At 38.2% G+C, this 24782-nt stretch overlaps 1 protein-coding gene across 2 annotated transcripts in view; it reads right to left on the bottom strand.

The window, feature by feature from the left end:
* Positions 1-7748: 7748 nt before the first annotated feature.
* Positions 7749-24782, bottom strand: part of LOC138397167 (pregnancy zone protein-like) — a 48717-nt gene continuing 31683 nt past the window's right edge. For both annotated transcript variants that reach the window (XM_069491107.1, XM_069491108.1), the window contains exons 18-36: positions 20127-20304; positions 19357-19585; positions 18733-18859; positions 18411-18532; positions 18142-18193; positions 16023-16106; positions 15298-15474; positions 14935-15022; positions 14134-14290; positions 13690-13764; positions 13235-13412; positions 12433-12656; positions 11383-11601; positions 11094-11224; positions 10654-10744; positions 10044-10112; positions 9576-9678; positions 8696-8737; positions 7749-7903 (exon numbers count right to left, since the gene is read on the bottom strand). In XM_069491107.1, the coding sequence (XP_069347208.1) occupies positions 7881-7903; positions 8696-8737; positions 9576-9678; positions 10044-10112; positions 10654-10744; positions 11094-11224; positions 11383-11601; positions 12433-12656; positions 13235-13412; positions 13690-13764; positions 14134-14290; positions 14935-15022; positions 15298-15474; positions 16023-16106; positions 18142-18193; positions 18411-18532; positions 18733-18859; positions 19357-19585; positions 20127-20304 (2369 nt within the window). In that variant the 3' untranslated portion in view covers positions 7749-7880. The remainder of the gene's footprint in view (positions 7904-8695; positions 8738-9575; positions 9679-10043; positions 10113-10653; positions 10745-11093; positions 11225-11382; positions 11602-12432; positions 12657-13234; positions 13413-13689; positions 13765-14133; positions 14291-14934; positions 15023-15297; positions 15475-16022; positions 16107-18141; positions 18194-18410; positions 18533-18732; positions 18860-19356; positions 19586-20126; positions 20305-24782) is intronic.

Consider the following 24782-nt stretch of genomic DNA (forward strand, 5'->3'; position numbering starts at 1 on the left):
GTAAGAATGGATGTGTTAGGAAAGAAACGGGGAGATGAATTTGAGGATACTGTCTCCTGACTCCATAGGCAGAGTTTGGGCTCATGATCAGATGATGCCTCCCTTAGCTATGATCTGAAATGAAAAATCAACAGAAGAGGAACATCTCTTGAGCCCGACACAGTTCTCAACATTGCATCCCACACATGACCCACTGTTGGTTGTTGAGTCTGTGCTGGAGAGAATCAACCTCAGGAAAAGCCACAGAATCAAGGGAAGATGGATGGGAAAGCAAGATGGTGATGTGCCAGTAATTTACTTTGACATTCCTGATCCTGTTGACCCTTTTGTGTATTGATAAGCTCCAAATATATTCTGTGGCCTTATTCTTACCAGGTAATAGGAACTGAGTTCTGTTAGCTTTTCCACGGCCTAGGTGGAGTATGTAGGGTATAGTGTGCCTTGATAGTCTGTGTTTGGCCACAGGGTGGGGTACCGGCCACAGGCTCCAGTTGAAGGTATTAAATAGCTCTTAGGGAGAAAATATGACTTGAAATGTGCTGGGCTCCCTGCTGTTGTTCATGTATCCACATATAGTTAAAACACACATTAGGTTGCTCGTGGTAGACCTGATAAAACAGAAAAACAAAGAGGCAATATTGTCTTGATGCAGGAAAGCCTACAGAGTCCCAAATGAGGAGAGGGATGGATAAAGTCCCTCTGCTCTGTGTCTTACCCTTATTCATCAAATACAATCTACCTTCTCCAGGCCAAAGCACAGGAAACAGGAATTAGGATTCGGACCAAGTAAACTTTCTGATTCCTCAGGCTCCTCCATGCACAGTTTCCCAGCAACCCATACAGGTACTTTTCTCCCCCACCATTCCTCTACCTCATTTACAACTGTGGGTGATACCACCTCACGCTACACCCCATCCAGACAGCTTTGGAAATATATGGAAGCTATTTAATTTTCTGAGTGCAAGCTGAATATACAAAGTAAGTGGCATGTATTGGGGTCAGAAATGTTAAGCAGTTTGTGTTTTCAGAGGCAGTTCTACACTACATAGGACTATCCTGCCCATTGAAAACCATAACTTTACATCATATCTACCACTTAACAAAGAACACCAGGACTTGTGGCCTACTTATCATAAACAGAATGAGTATCTTCTTACTATGGAGAAAACTTTACCTGTCCCTCCAAAATTAGCCCTTGATGTAATAAATGAAAGAGACTGCCCAAGAGACTCAGTAGCTGTTCTCCCCTGCCTTGGGACAGTAAGCTTCCAGAAGCTGGGGACTTCAGGGGAACAAGATGAAAAAGAAGAAATTAAAAATTATCAGTTCAATATTTGCAAAATTTAGTCCCTGCTACAAAGGCAAATATTTAAAATGCAAACATTCATGATTAATATATTAAAATATTTTAGTTGCTCCCTACAGGTGAAATCTTGGGCAAATTACTCAACCTCTATGGGTCCCCATTTCAATATCTATGAAATGAATATTAGCCAAATACTTATAAAATAATTGCATGTGGTATCAAATATATGTGGAATTAATTTTTAATTATCATATTGTTTAGGCTCTTAATTGATAAGAATAAAATAGTATAGTGGATAAATTATAAATATACTGATGTCTTCTTTCCTATTGAGATCAAAGAACTGGAGGAAAAAACTGTGGATGAGAAGATAAAAAAGGCTATATTTTTTTCATTTGTCAGTGTTCAGGAAATCAGAAACTTCCAAATGCCAGAAAGGGAATAGAGGAAAGAGGATTAGCTGAAGGACCATGGGCAAGTCGTTTAACTGCTCTGAGCTTCCCCACTTTAGGAAAAAAACTTACCACTCATGCAATAAAAAATCTGAAATTTTAATTATTTAAGAGCGACCTAGAAATTCAGGGCATATAGTTTGCCCAGGTACACTTTAAAACACATACAGCAAGACTGATGTGCTGGAGTGGACCATTTTTAGAATGAGGAAACCAAGCTTGACTTCCATATTCCACAACTCAACTGTCTGTGGATTTTCTCCTCCTAGTCTCACAACTATTAACTTCATGAAGTAATAGAATGACATTTATTGTGTCAAATTGCCTGTTTAAAAAAGTTAAAAAGGTGAGAGTTTCTGTTGGTGGTGGAGGGAATAAGGTAGTAAAACAATGTAAGAAAATAGTAGTTCTTGGTTGCAAATTAACTTTTACTATAACCTATAGATGTTCAATCATCAGTCATTGAATTGTTAAAGCTTTGAGTAGTCACATTTTACGTATGATTTACCGATTTAGTATGGGGGCAGGGATTTCATTCTCCGTTAAATATTCAAATTTGGGGAGGGAGAGTGGCAAGATGCCAACTGGAGACATTAAAGTCAATAATTTCACCATTTTCCACCCAAGTTTCACCATAATTTTGATGTTTGTTATTGTTTCAATTTTGTGTTGCTCTGATAGGGTTTCTTTTCAAACTGATGTCTTAGCCTTCTTAATGCCTCAACCTAGATCCTGTTCACAGCTGTTATAACAAGTTAGTATAGGCTTATTTTGGCAAAAATTTTGAAATCCATGCATAGTTTTTAATAATATGCATTTTCCATGGACTTTTTGAAGTCTCCTTGTATTAAGAAATATTTATGGAGTTAATGCCTACAAAGTCTTCCCATGAAATTGACTCGGTACCTGACTTATAGGCAACCAGTCTGACAAATATAAAAATGATTGTTTTCTGGCAGACAGGACCTTGGAATTTTGGGGACTTCCAGTAGAGGTAATTTATTCAACTTTGTATTTACTACAGGTGAAATAACATGTCATATATGTTTCTAAAAGTCCAAATTAGTATTCTTTATGAAAGCTCCTGAATGAAGATAATTGTATGGCCTTAGTGGTCACTTAAAACTGAAGGCCTACACCACTAATTAGCCTCCCTTGCACACATATGAAAATAATTAGTCCAAATCTAATGAGACTATCATCACCTTTTTTCCTATTAAGAACAATCTTTAGTGAGGGGAGACTATCAAAAGAATTATCAGAAACTCAAAAATAAGGTAAAAATGATGGTAGTGCATTCTTTCAATACTACTTGGGAGCAAAGGCTGCTTAAGGATTGTCTAGGGGACTAGCCTTAGTTCATCTCATTGTTTACTGTAGAATAATTGTCCCAGACTTACTAAGGCTACTCACTGATTTTTTTTTGTCAGGTGTTGATGAAAATAATTTCTGTCCAGTGGAACAAAAAACTACAGAGTTTGTACACTATTTTACATTAACCAGTTTTATACCTAATCCATCACTCTTAACAGTTTTTTGGTTGTCACATTGTCTGTAAATATCCCAGGTTTTTATATGCTCTTTGAATTGGTCATAATATCTTTCTGGTTACTTCTTTGACATGTGTGCTCTTTTTATATTTGTCTAACATAAATTGTTTTATCTTTTGAAAAATTATACTTTTACGAACACTTTGTCAAAATAAAATGCTATCATAGTTAATGATACTTATTTATTTGTCCCAATATGAATTATAAAATATTTTATAGAAAAAAAAATGTTCTTTGCAAGCTCAGTGGCTCTCTCCTGTAGTTTCAGCAACTTGGGAGGATCCCTTGAGCTCAGGAGTTTGAGTTGCAGTGAACTATGATCATGCCACTGCCCTCCAGCCTGGGTGACAGAGCCAGACTCCGTCTCCTCCAAAAAACAAACAAACAAATCCAAAAAGGTGCCTTTTAATTTACACAACTTGAAAAAAGCATTTCCTTATTTTCAATCTCTTATTTTTTGTATGCTTGCTACAAAGAAACAATTTAATTTTACATTCAGCTGCTCTGTGCTGTGGAGAGAGCATTTCTGGGTCAAGTGTTATTCAAGTGTACTGATGATGAAAGTCTTTTATATGGTTAATGTATTAATGGACTTTGAGTAATCAAAGATCATTTACTGGACATGACAAGCTTCTTTTGTCAGATTAAGTACACATTGTAATGTGTAATTGGCACAGTTTTTCTCAGGCAAAACTTCATTTAACAATAGCTTGATTCCCCCCAGAATCTTTGCCTTTAGTACCTTGAGTATTCTTTGTTTTAATGTTATCTCATTAATTTTCATTACTAAATTTTATAAGGAAAACTTCTGAAAATATTAAGTGAAAAATATAAAGATATTTCTCATACTATTGTTATTTAAATAACAGTGACTCCTTTATGTTTTAAAAATTATTAAGAAGAAAGATCTTCAAAAATACTTCCACTTGGAATTAAATACTAATCAAACATTCCTTTGGGGGTGTACCAGATCAGATTAAAATCTACACCCTTTCGCCCAAATGTGCATTGCATTCCAGAAATATTAATGGCTCATGGATTTATTTTTTAATTATGAGTCATGTTTTTATTTTCTTCATGACCACAGGAGAAATAAATAAGAAAATTCTTCTTGGAGAACTTTACCAACAAGAGAAGATTTGTCTTTTTTTGAGATAAGTTCTAAGCATGGTAGAAGGCTAGGAAAAAAACTGGACTCCACATCTCAGATTTTATTTTATTTATTTTATTTTTATAGAGATAGGGTCTTGCTATGCTGCCGAGGCTGAGCTAGAACTCCTGAGCTAGAGCAAGCCTCCTGTACCAGCCTTCCAAGTAGCTGTGATTATAGACACCTGCTACTGTGCCTAGCCAGATTTTATTTTTTGTTTGCTTGTTTTAAGTTATAGAACAAGACGTTTTTATTGTTAAATCAAACTGTGTGGAAATACATAAAACAAATGGAAAGTTACTTATGTTCTCTTTCCTCCACCCAATGATTTGAATCTGCTTACTTATTTGTTCTGACTTAAAAGACAAATAAGAATAAACTAAGTAAACTGGGCCAATGGATGAAAATATATTATTTTAATTGGAGATTATAGTAGTCTCCTAGGGCTGCCTTAACAAAGTGCTGTAAACTTTGTGACTTATCACAACAGAAATTTATTCTCTCATGGTACTGGAGGCTGGAAGTTCAAAATCAAGGTAGTGGTAGGGCCATGCTCCCTCCAAATGCTCTAGCGCCTTTATCTTAGCTTCTGTGTTGTTGGAAATTCTTAGTGTTCCTGTGTTTGTCTCCATCATCATGTGAAGTCTTCCCTATGTGTCTCTTCACATCATCTTTCCTCTGTGCATGTATTTTCTATTCGTGCAGGACACCAGTCAAATTGGATTAAGGGCCCAGTCTACTCCATTTTGACCTCATCTTAACTTTCCTCTTAATTACATCTGCAAAGACCCTATATTTAAATAAGGTCACATCACAGGTACTGGGGTTTAGGACTGCAACATATCTTTTTAGAGGACACGATTCAAACTACAAAGGAGATAATTTATATTTACCTTTTTGATGATTGTTGACAGCCACTTTTATAAGATAGAGGCAGTGATTTCCCGCTTAGAGCTCACTGAATGAATAAAATGTACTTTTAAACAAGTCTAGCTCAAAGTCTTAATAAATGAACCAAATTCCTCTTTCCTCACACTTAGTTGACTTTTGAAAAATATGAAACTTTTATTCCTTAAAATGTTTGTGGAACATTAAGCAACTCAAGCCAGGTTTGAGTCAAAAGGATCTTCTGGCTCATTTTCCCTACTGGTATATGCTGACATCTTTGTGTTACTCCATTTCTCTTCCAGCTACCTACAGGAAGGGGCCTACTCAGGCCCCGACTCACTCAATCACCCCTTTGTTTTACGGAGTGCCTGCAATATTCCCAGCACAGTGTTGGGGGAACAGGCTGCACAGACACAATTAAGATGCAAGTTTGGCTTTAAAAGAGGTCTGAGTTTATGGATGAGAGGAAAATAAAAAATTTTTAAAGTGTGGAATTTTATAAGTGTGCAATAGAGATATGTCTACTAAATGATTTGGTTAAGCATGAAGAAGAGAGCCCAGCTGCACAGATGGGTGGTCTATCCAGGGATCAGGAAAAACTTGCTTTCTTCTTATTGTCCTTGCCCAGAAGATGAACTACCCGTACTACAAATCTGAACTATTCTCTTGCTTAAAATCTTTCAGTGACTTTGTCAACAAATGAGAAATATTGTTCTAGTTTTTCACTACATTGCAATTTTATTTTTGCTCACATTTTTTTGTCTCCACTTATACATTGTTTTTTTTTTTTTTTTTTTTTTTTGAGACAGAGTGTCGCTTTGTTGCCCAGGCTAGAGTGAGTGCCGTGGCGTCAGCCTAGCTCACAGCAACCTCAAACGCCTGGGCTTAAGCAATCCTACTGCCTCAGCCTCCCGAGTAGCTGGGACTACAGGCATGCGCCACCATGCCCGGCTAATTTTTTTTTTTTCTATATATATTTTAGTTGGCCAGATAATTTCTTTCTATTTTTAGTAGAGACGAGGTCTCGCTCATTGCTCAGGCTGGTCTTGAACTCCTGACCTTGAGCGATCCACCCGCCTCGGCCTCCCAGAGTGCTAGGATTACAGGCATGAGCCACCGCGCCCGGCCTGAATTGTTTTATTCTTTTAATTTATCTTATTATATGAGGGCTGTCTGGAAAGTACCCAGCCATTGTTAATATAATTTTTCACATTACATGGCTGGATACTTTCCGGACAGCTCTTGTGTATGTTCATGAAGTTAATCTTTAATTTTAACTTTGTAGTTCAGTCCAAATTCAGAAATTAAGTCAGAATTAGAATTCACTTCATGTGAATTAAATAAATGCAGTAAAATGAGTCTGAATAAAGAAGATTCAGTATTATAAAAAATTGACATTCATGAGGATTATAAATTCATTCATAATGCAATTCCAAACAATACCCAATATCATTATGGGTATAATTAACTTGGTAAAAAATTTCGGTTTTTACCTGGAATAAATAATGAGCTTACTAGTACACAGAAAAAGTGAAAACAAAGAAATGAGATCAACCCTAGTAGTTATTAAGACACTTTATTAAGCCACAGTAATTCAAATATTTTCATACTTATGAAAGAATAGACTAGCTACTCAACAGATAGCATAGACCATTCAAAAACAAGCCTTAATATAGATGACAATTTAATATGTGATAAAGGAGGCATATTTTGTTAGCAAGGAAAGATTGACTTGGACAATCAATGATAATAGGACTACTGGAAAGCTACATGAGAAAAAAGTCAATTTATATACACACCTACTCACCACCCAATAATGCACAACAAAATAATTTGAGATGGAATTAAATGTAAAAATTTGAATGAGGACTTTTGCTTTCATACATGTAGCATTTTGTCACCACAAAGATCTCTCTAGTACTACCCATTTATAGTCATACCCACCCTCCTCCCCTACCATCCATAACCCCTGGAAACCACTGTTTTTTATCTCTATAATTTTGTCATTTAAAGACTGTTGTATACAAAGAATTATACAATATGTGACCTTTTGCTATTGGCCTTTCCCCCCCACTCAGCATGTTTTTGAGATCCACCCAAGTGGTTGTGTATATCAACTGTTTTTTACTTTTTATTGCCAGTAGTATTCCATGGTATGTACATACCAGTTTGTTAAACCATTTACTTATTGATGGACATTTTGGTTGTTTCCAATGTTTGGAAACATTGTTTTCTTTTTCCATCTTTTTGTGGGTTAATTCAATAATTTTTTGAATGTCACTTTGATCCATCCACAGTGTTTTTGAGTGTACTTCTTTGTACAGTTTTTTGGTGGTTTAAAAAATGCTATAGAGAATAAACACATATTCAGGAAAGGAAATACAATATTGATAAAGAACAAAAAAGTTGCAAATGTCACACATTTATTCAACATACAAATTTTATGTATTTCCAACTCTCTTCTCTCCTCTCTCCTAAATCTTTGTTCTTCACTTTTAGAGAAGTTCATCTGATGAGGTCCATAGTTTCTGTTTTCAAGCATTTCCTTGTTCAGATTCTAAACAGTGGAAGAAAAGGTAGACATATTAGAGAAATTCTGTGACCTACTAAAAAAAGTTTTTTATATTTCAATTATAAATATTTGGACTTAGTAGCTTTTAGTTCTGTTTAATCATAGGGCTGCTCTCAATTTTTTCATATTTTAAAGTGGAGAGCCAAAAGTCTCCCAGCAAATGCTATAAAAAATGAACCCTGTCAACTAGCATAAAAGGCAGGTCTTATAAATCACACCCCTCTTGCTGTACTAGATGAATAATTACAGGGACAATTTTCCTGGCCTTAACTAGTATACAATTAGGAATATCCTAGAAGGATCATGGGTGATAAATATAAGATAGCACCACTGGGTATAGAAAGTAAACTAAATATTAGATAATTTGGTTTTTTTAATTTTATTTATTTATTTTTTATTTCAGCATATTATGGCAGTACAAAAGTTTAGGCTATGCATATTGCCCTTGCCTCCCCCTCCCCTTCCCGAATCAGAGCTTCAAGCGTGTCCATCCCCTAGACGGTGCACATCGCACTCAGATAATTTGGTTTTGATATGTGGCAGATTCCAGGACTCATCTTCAAACAAGCCACTACATACACCAGTAATTATATTTTATTTGCATGTCTTCTATCAAGAAATTTTATAATACATTTGATATACTTCAATTAAAGGACACAACACGTTTTTTTATAATATGGAAAAAATACACATCTTAAGCAGCAGCCTTATGCAGAGAACTGAGATGCTTATTTATTTTCTTTAAGTTGGCATTAGATTTTATTGTTTATACTTTACCACCACTGCAAGGGGCACTGTATTCTTCAATGCTGAATTCATCTGAAACAAAACCAATGATTCGAAAGAAAGAGTGAAGACATTCTGCCATAGACATTTGAGATGTTAACTGTAAATAAACTATGTAAACTGTGAAAGAAAGTATAAAGTATAGCTATAGAGCCAATAAAAATGACTCACTTCTGTACTAAGCTGTTGAGATTGGGGTGGAGGAACTAAGAGAAAAGTGGGCTTGGGTACAGAATTGAGGGGCAAGTTACACAGGTGGTGTGCCTGTGTATAAATATGGGACTCTGAATTGTCCCTTTCATAGTTGCGTTTTTTTTCCACTGGAGTTGTAGCTTCTTTTCTGAACCTTTATTTAACCTAATGAGATAAATTTTAACACTACCAGCATGCTATCATGCTGGTAAGTTTCTAATTCAAAGTCATGAGCAAATGGAAAAAATTCCTGATATATTGCAAAATTTCCCAAATTCTGTGAGACTATTCTAAGCATAAGTCAAAAACAGATCAAATTTTAGGTCTCACATCACACATTGGTACTGGGATATGTGTGTGTGTGTGTGTGGCTTTTTTTTTTTTGTTATTGCTAGTCTTTTTATCTTTCTGGAATAATTCATCCAAGAACAAACAACTTCATAGGAAAATTTAGATAGAATTGATCACTTTATTGCTCCACCATCAGTTTATAAGAATAGCTCTAAGATGTGTTTAGGTGGCACGTGAGAGGTTAACTTACAAGAAAATGATTATCCAGTGAGCATAAAGTCACTTTTTCTTCCAGTAAAAGATTGTGGGGTTTTGTTCTCTTTAAGGTGATCCTTTACTAGGTTAGTCACCAGCTTCTCAAAGCTCAGCATGTCTGAATCCCACTCACCTGTCTCATAATAATCATAGGCTTTTACTGTAGCTGGTTTTAAATTCTCTACTTGGACGTCTTGTTCCACCGAAAAGGAGAAACTCAGGGTTTGACTGGTTAGCTGGAGAGACAGGAAAACTGAATTGGAACCAAAGATTAACTTAGTTATTAGTTACTATCTTCTCTTCCTAAGATACTATCAAACTCTGTAGTTATGCTATCCATCTGTGCCAAAACCTATGGAAAGACTGGGGCATTTTGTGACCTGTATAACATAGTGGTGGATAAAAGAAGGACAAAAGAAGCAGTTGTGTGGAGAGCCAAATGTGATACATCAAGCCTGTTGATCAGTCCAGGCCTCATCTCCCTTTGGAGCTATTTTGCCCTCCTTCACCTGTGTGTATGAACAGCACTGTTTGGAATCTGTTTTGGTTTGTTAGACCCTCTAGTAGTTATTCCAGATCTAGCAGAGCCACAGAGTCTTACCTCTTCAAAGTAAATCAGAACATGGTTGGTGCTCACTTCAGCCCTCTGGATGGGAGGCCCTTTTTGGAGCTGTTGACCAAGAGGATAAGCCAGAAATATGGAATGAGGAAATTTTGTACTAGGAGCAGATTTTAGATATTTATGTTCTAAATGGCTTCTCAGAATATCCAAACTGCTAATTTTGATTGCTTCAAGAATAATTGTAATAATCATAATGATAATAATAATATTTATTGAATACTTATCTCTTTTTATATATGCTATAAATGTTTATACAGATATCTATATGTGATAGGTTAATATGTATAAATATACATGCATATATACCCCCTTTTTCCTTTTTATATGTAGTTGGAAGATAATTCAATAACACTCTGCATATCTAGATGTCTCAGAGTTTTCTGGAACATTGTTTGTCATATTTCTAACTATGCTGTATATTAATGCCATACAACCATGATACCCACTATTAAAATTATGCAAAATCGCTCTGAAGAGGCAAGTTTGAGGATGTAAACCTCTTGAAAACTGCATCAACAAAGTCAAAATGATAAACATCAATGTTGACATTTATCATGACTTTGCTTTCTGTAAAGGATTTAAGGATTACCTCTTTTACTGATGGTTTCACAGGTATGAAGCCTGATACCATCTTCACGTCAACAATGACCATGTTGGAGCTGGGCCTGTCCCCAGTGTAACTATCCAGGCAAGGCAAAGAGAGGGGGCATTTGAATAAGATTCCTTAGAATTCATTTAAGACAGAACTCTCCCCTTCCCCTTTATTTCTACCACCCAATTTGTCTTTCTACCATATTTGTGTCTGTTATGGTTGTTTGAAAAAACCATCATTTTAAATTCATACTCTTCAGATATGGCAACATCATATTATTAACATTAAGGCATTTCAGTAAGTCAAGAAAATTTTCTTTTTGATAAACAACTATTCCATATTCACTATGTGTGACTTTGGACAATGAAGTTCCCCCACACAAAAATAATCAATTTCTCCATATTCTACAAAAGGTCTAGTCATGATTTAGGATTTACCTAATATTGATGTGAATCTGGAATTTTCTGTGAGCATCTACTTCATCACAGTTCTTGGGGACAGTATCAACCTGCAGAGTGAAGGGTGTTTTCCCTTCTTTCTTGAGAAGTATGTTATATCTCAGGGATGTCTAAAATAAATGAAAAAAGTCCTTTATCTTTGGGTTCAAATAGTCTATTCCAGATTATTCATATCTTCGCTTAGCACACATTTCTTTTTTTTTATTTTGAAATTCAAATTTAACTCTTGAGACTTTCTCTTCCATTTGCGGCATCCCCTTGGTCTCACCTGGAGGTACACACATCCTGACCCTGACACGGTGGTGCTGTACTCCCCAGGAATCTCTGGCAGCCCGACTTCCTGTAGCAGGAGGCGGTTGGCATCGTCTACTTGGAATTCTTGAGAGAAAGTGTCTGAAGATTTGACGGTGACCAAAGCTGCTTTCTCACTTTTAGTGAAAGTTGCTGCTCCATATTTGGAGAGGGCTTGAAGAGCTACCACTGTATCCTGAAAAAAGACGGGTGCAGAAATCACCGGAGAGGAAGGCAGCAAAATCACACCAGATGTAAACCGTAACGACACTATGTTCTTTCAGAATTATTTAGTCATAAACACAGTCTATTAACTCAATTTTAATTCAATTCAGATCTGGTTATTAATGATGAATTATTCTAGGTAATTTAGGAGGAAATAAAAAAGTTTCTTTATTCAAATAGTTTACAATATGCATGTGGAAATAACACTTAAATACGTGACACAAATGGAGGCTATTTCAATAATTTATAAATGTATGTGACAATATTAGTTATAAAAATTCAGAGAAAGGAGAGGAAAATATGGGCTAGAACAGTAAGAGAAGACTGAAGAAGATGAGAAAGAAGATTATCTTTGAATAATGAGAAGGGTTTATATAGACAGAAGAGAGTCGTCAGGGAGTGCCAGGCTGGGGAATGTTCTATGTGAAGCCAATTGCAGAAAAATCGAAGGGATCTGCCTAATTAGATCGGTGCATTCATATTTACTGGGGAGAGGACATATTTTGGGTGAAATATCAGATAATTTTAGGATTTGGGTAAAAAAAATTCCTATCTAAGGGAAGTAATCCCATGAAAACACTGCTTTGGGAAGACTGACCTACCTGTACTGTTGGGGGTCCACTAAGGAGAGAAGATGTGAGAGAGTGTAGAAGGCATAGCAGCAATCCACACAGAAAATAACAAGGCAGGTGACAGCGACGGAGAAGGTGTGCATTCGAAATGCAAAACATTCAATTATTCAGCCCCTAAAATATGGTCGTGTCTACATATGTGTTAATATATTTATTTCTCCTTCACAGACCTGAGTGGAGGAGAAGCCCCCATGGGGGTTTTGCTGCTTGGTAATCCACTTCACAATACGCGATGCCACAGACAGGTCCTCTGAAGACGGGGCAGGCTGTACAGTAAGATAGGCAAGGAGCACGTAAGATGTCATCTCCACTTCTGCAGAAGGAGCCCGGGGTTGGTGATAAAATGTCTTAGCTTCTTGAAGTTTCCCAGGACGTTGCCAGTGGATTGAATCCTCTTTAAAATGGAAAAGGGGAGAATCTTTAAGCTCATAGAATGGTTTCAAAATTTAATCCGTAAATGATGATTATAATTAGAGCTCACCGAATAAATTGACATAAATGAACTTAAAAAAGTGTTAAATAGTCATAATCGAGCAAATCTTTGCTAAAAAAATAAAGTCCCAGGTAATCATCTTGAGTCTTTGTGACTATTACATACTTGTGCAATATTAGAAGTTGTGGCTGTATAGAGTCTATAATGGGTGGATTGATAAAATGGTCCAGGTTACCTAGAGAATTTAAGTGCTAGATCAACAATAATTTCTTATGTTCATTAAAATTAAGGTAGCATGATAGGGGTGAACTCCGTAGAGGTGCTCTCCCTTCCTTTTTAAAAATTTTTTATTGATACATAATAATTGTACATATTCATGGAGTACATGTTATATTTTGATACAAGCATATAACATATAATGATCAAATCAAGGTAATTGGGACATGATTCATTGGAAACATTTATCATTGCTTTATGTTTCTCCTTTCTTTTGATCACTGGTGATTGTTAGCAGTGGATTTTGCAGTAGCAGTTCTTACCTTCTTTCACAGCCTCTCTGTCTAGTGATTCAAGCAGCTCTCTTCTCTTGGCCTGGTTTCCTGCTAGGGCAAAGGCATAGGCCAATAATGCCTTGGTATAGACAAGATTTCCGTGGGCCTCAGAGGTGGAGCTCCAGGCTTTTTCAAGGCAGAATAGAACATTTCGGACAAGTGGGTGCTACAAAGATGAAAGGCAATCCTAAAATAGCAGAACTAGGCAAATGAACTGTCCCCAGGCTAACCCCAGATTAAAAACCCCAATGTGCCCATGCAATATCATAGTTCTAACCAAAGAATAGTTTCCTCCAGCTTCCAAAAGGACCTTTACATTCCGGTGAAATATACCAAATCAAATATCATGAAAACCACAATTAATTTTCTTCAGAGATTCATAGTGTCATTATTTTTATTCCTTACAATTGTGAAGGAGGTAGAGGGAATGTGCTTGTACATACAGTGACAGGCAGTGGCATCTCCAGCAGAGCAACGGTGATGTAGGCAGAGAGTGTCACCTCGTCGTCCACCCCGCCCTGTAAGGACCAGAGGCAGAGAGCCTCAAACACTCCAGTAGTCACTAGCCAGAGTCTGCTAACTCTCCTTTTCCCTTTGGCATCTTCACTAGATAGTTTCTTTTCTTCTGCCTTATTGTTGATGTTCCCTCATCCTCCTCTGCCCTAAAATTCTTGAGACTACCCCAAATGACCTTCCCTCACTTTTATTTGAATACTATTTTTCATTCAATTAGAAAAACTGCTAACATTGCTAGATTTCAGGGGCTTTAGAGTCCACCATCCTTCCTGAAAGCTATGCCACGGGGACTGTAGGACTCAATATAAACATCATTCCCTCCTACATATCACTAACTTCAGGGACCAGAACAAAATTAGAGAAGGCATCACCTTCATGGCATTGTTTAGCAGTGATCCAGAGCGCTGGAAACAACCATTTTCCTTTTGTTTCTGTGACAGCCAGGTGAGGGCATTCATGATGTGTGAGTTGTCCACAAAGATGTACCGCTGGGCTTGAGCAAAGGACTTGAGCACAAATGCAGTGAGCCTGTCCAGCAAAAGAGAGGCTGAAACATGAGGACTACCTCACGTTTAGAGCTCACTTTGTGCATTGCCTCCAGACATTGAACTTCACAATTCAGCGGAGGAAATTGTTGGGGAAAATTGTTGGGAAGCTATACTTGAGAGCTGAATATTCTCTAGTCCAGCAAACATATGAATCTCTATTTTTAAATCTCTCAACTTTACTGGTTCCCCAGAGTTGATGCTTTTCATTTTTTTTCCCATGAAATATTTGTTGGAGCCTCCAACCCTCCCCACCATCAAAACTGCCTTTCCTGAATGACTTCTCCTGATTTTACTACATCATAGTTTCTTTCTGTCCTCCCCGTCCTCTCCTTCTTTAATGTACCATGTGAAAGTTTCTTCCTCTTTCATTTTACATAAGACACTTTCTGCCTTATATTTCCATTTTGGAGATCCTTATTTTACCACTGTCTCCTGTGCTATGAGAGCATGTGAGCTTTCAGAGATGAAATGGTGAGATTGCCCAGTAGGGATAACACATATAGCATGTGGGTTTTTAAAGACTAACAATTTTCCACAAAGAACTCTAGATATTAGAGAGTAACTATTTCTAGAATCTTGAAATGTCATGGATCTGCAGAGAGAATATGGAAATAATTTTCTTACCAAGTATTTCCCTGACTTCCATCACCATGATCCCCAAAGGTGCTGTATGAACCATCGCTGTGCTTATAATTCAACTGCCTTTGGTACCCTGAAGAGGAAGTTTTCATAGATTTATGAAATAGCAGAGACATTAAAGGATTATTGAGTTTCTTCATCAATGCCATTGAGGAATCATAGGGCAACTATTATTTTACAAAGATGTCCCCAAGACTTGTTGATACCATCAAATTTTCCAGCTATATAGACATTTTATTGGAAATCACAGCAACAGTGACTATCAAATATTAACTGAAGAGATGATTTGAGATCACCAAAAGATTAGGAGATCAATTATGGGTTTCTCGTGTTGAGTTAGTATCTCACCACTGATGAGGTAGCTGATGGCTTTGGCCTTGGTCTTTTCTGTCAGCTGTCGAGTCTCATTCAGATAGTTTAGAACATAGATGTTAGGGACAAAAAGGACCATATTCTGCTCTCCACAACCATAGGGCATCTGTAGAAGATTCTGAAGGTTTTGCACTACAGAGCCTAGTATATCTCCTGGGGAATGAAAGTTATAGAGAAATGAGAGGATCACAGAGCTGGTTTGTGTTGTGCTAGGGAAATAGATTGGGCTAGCTAATGGAAGGTCAAATTATGTATGGAGTAAAGTGTAAGAACGTACAAAAGGAGAAAAAACGAGAAATAGGAAGGAAAGAAAATGGTGAGAAGAGAAAGTAGACTGCTCAAGGATGGAAAAAGCAGGAAAGAAACTGAATGGCAGGCAATACATCTTTTCTGATGTCTGTGTAAGATGAACTACAATAGCTTTCGAATCTACTAGGAAGCATTGCCACCTTGTAAATCACTTGAAGATGAGGGGACAGAGATGTGAACCTCCTTACTTTTTAGAGTTTATCAAGGTATAATATGTAGCACGACATCTATTTGACCCCATTTCCAACTAATACATAGTGTAACTCTTAGCTGAATGCTCTTTCTTTCGATGCAATGCCTAGTGTCAGGAACTTCATTAATCATGGATGGTGAGGCCCCTGCATTAGAATTATAGGGATGGGCAGCTGCTTCCCATGGGCTGAGATACTCACCCAAAACTGAATATGTTGCCCTGGTAGATCCTTCCACCACATTTGAAGGAATAGTCAGTGACAACTTTTCAGGCACACCAGTATCTAATGAAAGAAGAAAAACACATATAAGAAAGGGGAAAATGAGATAAATGTTATATTTATGTTATGAATCTTTTTATTCTGTATGATCTAGTTCCAAACTTTCATTTCTCGTTATCATCATATAATTTCTTTGATGCAATCCAGGTTTCTATTAAAGTCATGATTAATCTTTCTGTGAAGTCCATATTAACCATATATATTTGTGCTATATTTCTATGGCTTTTTTTGTAAGCATATACTTACAGTATACTTATTTCCTTCTCTTTATGATTTATATTAATTACTGTTAGTGTTTTTTAATAATCACATTCATTCCATAAATATGTATTAAGTGTGTGCTACGTAAGAGGTCCAGTTTTAAGTGCAGTGATATAGAAATTTTCAAAACAAAATTCCCAATCTCCTGGAGCTTTCACTTTTATGGGAGAAGTAAGATAAGTAAGTAAGCAATGTATTTGGCATGATGAACATTGATAAGTGCTATAAAGAAAATTAAAGGTCAAATGTTTATAGGGCAAAATCAGGAAGTGCAGAGTGTGGGGAGGAAGATCCCAATTACGTGGCTCGGTGATAAAAAGTCATATGTGAGTGACTCTAAGTAAGTCAGGAGTAAGATTTACAGATACCCGGGGAAGATGCTTCCAGGAAAAAGGAACAAAAAGTAAAAAGACTCCAAAGATTGAAGCATGCTGGGTGCATTCCAAGAGGAGGAAGGAAGCCAGTATAACTGGAACAAGGAGAGTGGGGGACAGATGGTAGGCTATAAAGTCATGGGATAGTGAGGGTTTGTAGGTGACATTAAAGACTTAGGCCTTGCCTTTGGGCGATATAGGAAATCCCAGAAGGGTTAGAGCAGAGGAAGGGCATGATCTGACGTATGCTTTAAAGGATCCCTCTTTCTGTAGGGGATGAAGGGGAGAAGACCAGGAGACCAATTATGAAGTTATTGAGATGGTCCAGGAGAGGAAGGACTAGAGTAGTGGACGTGGTGAGAAGTGGGCAGATTCTGGATACAATCTGAAGGTGGAGCTGGCTAGATTTGTGAATGATTGGGTGTGGAGAGTAACAGAAAGAGCATAATAAAGGAGAACTCCAAAATTTTTGTCCCCAGCAAGTAGAAGAATGGAATTTCCATCATCTGAGATACAGAAAATTGTGGGAGGAGCAGATTTGTGGGGCCCAGAAGAGGTTCAGTTTTGAACATGTTCCTTTTGAGATGCCTATTAGACCAACAAGCCTATGAGTAGAGATGATGAGTAGGCAGTTGAACATATGAACTTGAGTTCAGGAAAAGGGCGTGGACCAAAGATGTAAATTTTATGGCTTCTAGTGCACAGTTGTTATGAAAGCCATGTGACTAGGTGAGATTATCCAGGGATGCTCATATGGAGAGGAGAGACCTGCAGCGTGAGCACTGTCCTCAAGATGATTCTATTAATAGATGGCACAAAGTTGAATTTTTTAATGGTGATTTTTATGCAGTTATATTAACGATATGAGTAAATATTGGTGTTCTATATATGTTAGTGACGTGGAGTTCCTCTTACAATAACTTGTTTAAGTGAAAACATGAGTACATTTAAACTATAAATTGAGTAATACATAATACCAGTGTCACACAGATATTTCAATATTTTGAAGACAGTTTAGGAAGACATTTGGGAAACACAGGTGTATTAGAAAGAATCCTGTCCTGTGGTCAACAGCTTTTGTCCTCATAATTAGCCAAGAGCTTTTAGGCAAGTCTTTTAATTTCTCTATGTCTGTTTCTTCTTAAAACATGGTAGTAATAACACCCTCAATAGTATTTTCTATTCATTTCTCTAAGAAAATTGAACCTAATTCCAAATAATTTTTATCAGGAAAATGTTTTTCATCAGATGTCCTTATCCTTGCACATGGGAGAGTGTAAGAGTTTTTTGTTTTGTTGTTGTTTTGTTCAGAGGAAAGTATTCCCCAAAGGACACCCCACAACTATGGAATATACTCTGGCAAGTGGCTAAATAGGAAAATTTAATCTGTTTTTTACACTTACCTGATGCACAGAGCAGTGTGTTGAAAGTTTCCTCCTTTTCTAATCCTTCAGGCTATGTATTGACAGAAAAACAATAAAAAAGTAAAGTGATACTGAGTGTGCAGAAGGAAAATGAATCACTTCAAAGTAGAAAAGAAAATGTCAGTGAATACTTGAGTTGGTGATACATTCATATTCCTGGGAATGAAGTGTCACCATCACATCCATGTTAGATAATGGTATATTATATAACAAGGCCTCCGAGACTCAGAGAGAGTACACCCACATACCTCAACTATTAAGGGCTTGACTATAGTGTCCTTCTGTCCAAGTGTTGGGACTTCAGGCACCTCATTGTCACACAATTCCTGAGACCGCACAGCTTCTGCAGTAGCTGTGAAATTCACTTTTCCTAGGGAATAAGGTTCTTAAGGAGTTAAACAGTGATTCTATATGAATAGTTTCTTCCTTTAACTTTCCCAATATATTTAATGGTTTTCTTTCTCTTGATCAGTGTTAAAGGAGGAGCAAAAACATGTGCTGGGGGGTCAGAGAGGAAAGGAAATCATGACAGGACATGAAGTGGAATTTGTTAACAGCATTACCACTCACCCAGTGACTTTGGGGTCACAGCCCAGGACAAGGTTTTCCTCCCATTTCCACAGACACAGTGAGATTCCTCATTCTTCTCCACTGGGATGGCCAGGAAAGCAGAAGAGACCTCCAGCTGCACACTGACCTGTCCCACACCAGCCACAAGTTTGTGAAGGCACACAGGTAGAGGGCAGGGGGGAGAAGCGGGGAGGGACAGTGCAGACCTGTCCAGAGGCTTTGACAAGCTGTCCAAACAGGGTAAATCCTATCAAATGCTGTGGAGTTTAGGTGTTTGCAGTAAGGGAATTGAAAAACTGACAGGAACTAGGATAAATGCTCAGGATTTTGTCTAGTGCCAACAACACAAGGAAGAGATGTTTTCTTTAGTCAAAGCGAGAAAGTGAAGTAATGAGGTGTATATAATGCGGGAATTTAGGAATACACAGATATAGAGGGCTGGATGAATACAACCTTACCACCTTGGAGCTGTCAGGTAACTTTGCTCTTAGTATCTGTTCTGTTCCAAAATTAATATAGATCATATTCAGTTCTGATTTACCACGTTACCTAGAGACCTAGGTAAAGCATGGTGATTATATTCCTTCATTCTGTTTTCACTCACTTCCAGAGAAGCGCCCTTACCCGAATGCATCGGGACAAGTAGTTGAACACAGTGGCTTTGAGTGTGAAGGCTTCTCCTCGCACCACGGAATAGGGGAGGGTGAGTTCGAGGAAGAAGGGCTGGAAGACTACAAGAGAGACGACAGGGGAGAGGCCAAGCCCTGCAGTTCCAGACAAGCAGAGTGCGCTGGCCTTCCACTCTGTGATGGTGTCAGGGACCTTCACCGCCAACTCGCTTCCACCTGATGGGCTAGTGAGGGAACAAAGAAACAGCATTTGAACAAATCTCTTTTTTAACACAAAACATAGCTGACCCTAGAACACGGTAACTCGGTAACCTAGTGTGGTAAATGCTAAACTTGATCGAAAGTTTAGTGCTCCTAGTGCTGTCTTTTAGAAGTCCCCCCTCCCTCTCTCCCTCCCTCCCTTCCTTCTTTCCTTCCTTCCCTCCTTCCTTCCTTCCCTCCCTCCCTCCCTCCCTTCCTTCCTTCTTTCCTTCCTTCCCTCCTTCCTTCCTACCTTCCTTCCTTCTTTTCATTTCCCTTTCCCTTCCCTTCCTTTTATTTAAAGAGGACAGTAGCTTCTTGCTTTCTATTATTTTAGTTATCTAAGGACCACATTAGAAAAAGTTAGCATTGTGTAGCTATGAGATAAATAAACTGGGAACCTAAATATTTCCCAGAAAAGAGTGGAGCAGAACTGAAAGGATCAGGAATCCAGGATGACATCAGAATCATACAGCAGGATTCAAATCCTCTCCTAGGCTAAATTCCAGGCAACATACAACTTACTCGAGTTTCATCAAGTCCCAGATCCAGGTCTCAGGGAAATACTTCCGGACCATCTCCTTCACTTGAAAGTCGGAATGTCCTTCGCTTCTCACTTGAAAAGTCGGAGAGTTTTGTCTCCCCATCATTGGGTAAGCCATTGTTGAAGCAGCAGGTAGTGCAGGGAAGGCTCCCACACCCACTATGGGGAGACAACACGGAGGCCCCAATGTGAACCTCATTTTATCATTGATTTCTTATAGCTGCCTTATTTCTCAAAGTGGAATAATGTCATTTGCTCTGGGAATATTTATTATTGGAACTTGTTATTTTGTTCAATTGTCTATTTGTCCTATATGAAGCTCAATTATATTGCTTCTTCAGATAGGCTCTAGAGTTCTTTTTCCCCAGATGGCTAACTAGAGACTTTGAACACTAATTCTCCCCAGAAGGAAGAACCAAAGTTATGGGTGAATAATCATAGCAGAAGTAGGGTGCTAAGGGGGCAGTGCTAGAGCCTGTTGGAGAGCTCCCAGGAAGAAGCTATGACACAGAAAAAGAAGGAAGCAAGAAGCTGGTGGAGATTGAACAGGGGACTTAATATTACACGGAAAGGGTAGGTGGAGATGTTTTCAGCTCCCCTCACCCTAGTGGCAGACGGCTAGTTTCTGAACTTAAAAAAGAGCTGCTCTGTCCTAATGGGCTCAAGTACTGGAGTGGGCTGTGATCTGGGGACTTTGTTAGGGCATTACACTGGGCTACCAGCTCACATGGGGCTGCTTGCTTTCCCCCTGGGTGCAAGCTACGGTGGCAAGTGCCTAATCAGTGCTTTGTGGAACTCTGCACTGACCAGGGACCTTCAGCCCCGTGTCTTCACATCACCAGATGCCCTGCACACATTCCCCAACATCTGCTCATATTGCAGCAGAGATACAGGGTGGCTGATCCCATGGTGCAGCAGGGCCCCCAGTGGTCTAGGCCTCAGGGATTGCCGTTCCTAATGGATGAGGGAGTGTCCCACAACAAGGGAGCACCCCTGAGGACAAAAGAAACCAGAATGTGAGCTTTTCCTTGTCATAGAGTTCTCCACTATGGGCGGAGAGTGACTGTGCATCTTTCAGCAGAGATGTGCGCACTGTGCTGGGCTCTGTGGGGAAGACTGTGGTTCCACCCCAGTGGCCAGGCAGCCCCAGTGCTCATGAAGGGACATGGAGAGGGGGATTTCTTCTCTCCTCCAACTGCTGCAGACCCTGCTGGGGCTGCTACCACGGGAGCTCAGCACAGATATTGACCATGGATAGCCATTCCAGGGCATTTAGGGGTGACTGCATCCCCATGGGAGGTGTGCCCTCTGGGCCCAGGCTTGCACAAGGGGTAGGATCCCTCCCCGTCTCCACATGGAACAGCAGTGTTCCTGCAGATGGACAGTGGTGTCTGTCTGATCTAAATATCCTGAGGACCTGGACAGAGGCATGACAGGGAGGCAGATCACCTTTCTGCTGGTCTGGTAGTGGAGCTGGGGCAGCTCTCTTCCCTCCCCCACATGGAGACCTTGTTGCATTTCACTGGGAGCTCCCCCTGCCACCCCCATCTGGGCTGGGGCTTGTGCCCACCACTGGAGTATTACGTATACCCATCTGCTTCTGCCACAGTCAGTTCTTACCCATGGGCACTACCTACTGGCCTACAGGCTGAACTGCACAGCCCAATGAAAAGCATACTGACAAAAGTGCACAGCACTGGAGAATGACATAAGCTTTCTGAGACCTCCACCATTCTGGTCCTGCAGGAGACAGTGAGCCTGCTCATGCTTCTAGTACATTGCTACTACAACCAGCATCTGAGAAAGCCACCACACAAAGGCTATCTATAACCAAGGATCTCATACAGAGTCTTTGCCCGTGAAAGCACATAGAATGGAACATACACAATATACATTATAGTCACATTCTTAAGGGGGAAAAAAAAAACCCATCCAATTGAAAATAAATTTCTAAAATAAGAAGAAGAGACAGTCTAGCCAGATGAGAAGAAACCAGAGAAATAATTTTGATAATATGTAAAAGCAGAGTTTTACAACACCCTCAAAGGATCATATTAACTCTCCAGCAATGTATCCAAATAAAAATGAAATCTTTGGAATATCAGATAAAGAATTCAAAATACTGATTTTAAAGAAGCTCAATGAAAGCCAAGAGAAAGTTGAAAGCCAACACAAAGAAATAAGAAAAACAATTCAGGACATGAATGAAAAATTTTCTTTCCTTTTTTAATTATTATTCTTTTTAAATTTTTTGTTTCAAAATATCAAGGGGGCACAAGTGTTTTTTTCTTTTTTTTTACATGGATGTTTTGTATAATGCTTAAGTCAGGGCTTTTGGTATTCACATCACCAGAATAGTGTTCATTGTACCCATTAGGTAAGTTTTTATCCTACACCCACCCTTCCACCCTCCCTCCTTGAATGAAAATTTTCTAAAGAGATAGATATTAAAAAAGAAAACAAAATTCCACCAGCAGGAAAACAAATGCAATCTAAAATCCCTGGCAGCTAAGGTGTTAATAGCTGGGAGGACAGCAAATCAGATATCAAAAGCACCTTGTTTTAAACAAACAAACAAATAAAACCAAACAGACAGAGCTTTTGGAAATAAAAAAATTCATAAAGACATTACAAAAGATGGTATAAAATTTTGACAATAGACTAGACCAAGCAGAAGAAAGAATTTCAGAGCTTGAAGACAAATCTTTAGAATTAACCCAGTCAGACAAAAGTAAAGAAAAAAGAATTTTATAGATGAACAAAGCCTTCTGGAAATATGGGATTATGTAAAGCATCAAAATCTACAAGTCACAGATATTCCTGAGGGAGAAGAAGAAAAAGCAAAAAGTTTGGAAATCCTATTTGAGGGAATAACAGAGGAAAACTTCTCTGGTCTTGCTAGTGATTTAGATATCCAGATACAAGAAGCTCAACGAATTCCTGGGAGATTTATTGCAAGACAACTTCACCAAGGCATATAGTCATCAGATTGTCTAAAGTCAACATGAAGGAAAGAATTCTAAGAGCAGCAAGAGCCAATGAAAAGTTGGTTCTATGGAAAGATAGACAACACTGATAGACCACTGGCTAGATTAACTAAGAAAAGAAGAGACAAAATTCAGATAAGCTCAGTCAAAAATGGAAAAGGAGACATTACAACTGATACCACAGAAATACAAAATATCATCTGAGACTACTATGAACATGTCTGTCCCAAGAAACTAGAAAACCTAGAGGAAATGGATAAATTCCTTGAAACGTACAACTTCCCAAGCTTGAATCAGGAAGAAATAGAACTCCTGAACAGACCAATAATGAGTAGTGAGATTGAATAAGTAATAAAATATCTCCCAACAACAACAACAAAAAGCCCAGGACCAGTTTCTCAGCCAAATTCTATCAGACCAACAATAAAAACTGGTACCAATCCCACTGAAACTGTTCCAAAAGATCAAAAAGGACAGAATCCTTTCTAATTCATTCTGTGAAGCCCGTATCACGCTGATGCCAGAGCCAGGAAAGGACACAACAAAAAAAGAAAACTACAGACCAATATTCCTGATGAACACAGGCACAAAAAATCCTCAAAAAAATACTAACAAACTGAATCCAACAGCACATGAAAAATATAATATACCCTGATCAAGTGGGTTTTATTCTAGGGATGAAAAGACGTTTCAGTATATGCAAATCAATAAATGTGATTCACCATATAAACAATTAAAATAGAAAATCATATGATCATTTCAATAGATGCAGAAAAAGCATTTGATAAAATTCAGCATGACTTCTTCATAAAAATCCTCAAAAAACTAAACATAGAAGGAACATACCTCAACATAATAAAAACCATACTATGACAAACCCACAACCAAGATCATGCTGAACAAGGAAAATTTGAAAGTATTCCTGCTAAGAACTAGAACAAGGCAAGGGTGCCCACTTTCTCCACGCCTATCTCTTTTTGCTGATGATATGATCTTATGACTAGAACACCCTACAGACTCCTCCAAAAGACTCCTAGATTTAACAAGTCAATCAGTAAAGTCTCAGGATACAAAAATCAATGTGTACTGAAATCAGTAGCATTGCTATACACCAATAACGACCAAGCTGAAAACCAAATCAAGAACTCAATCCCATTTATAAGAGCTACAACCCCCCTGCACCCAGGAATGTATTTAACCAAGGAGGTGAGAAATATCTGCAATGGTGGGGGGAGAAGGGGATGGGTATATTCACACTTAATGGGTGCAGTGCGCACCGTTTTGGGGATGGACAAGCTTGAAGCTCTGACTTAGGTGGGACAAAGGCAATATATGTAACCTAAATATTTGTACCCCTGTAATATGCTGAAATAAAAAAAAGAAAAAATTTAAAAAAGTACAAAACACTAATGAAAGAAATTGCAGATGACACAAACAAATGGAAAAACATTCCGTGCTTGTAAATTGAAAGAATCAATATTGTTAAAATGACCATATTACCTAAAGCAATCTACAGATTCAATGCAATTCCTATCAAAATACCAATGTTATTTTTCACAGAATTATTATTATTATTATTATTTTTTTTTTGAGACAGAGTCTCACTCTGTTGCCCAGGCTAGAGTGAGTGCTGTGGCATCAGCCTAGCTC

This window comes from Eulemur rufifrons, chromosome 16 (genome assembly GCF_041146395.1).
Source record: "Eulemur rufifrons isolate Redbay chromosome 16, OSU_ERuf_1, whole genome shotgun sequence".
In the NCBI taxonomy this organism is placed as follows: domain Eukaryota; kingdom Metazoa; phylum Chordata; class Mammalia; order Primates; family Lemuridae; genus Eulemur; species Eulemur rufifrons.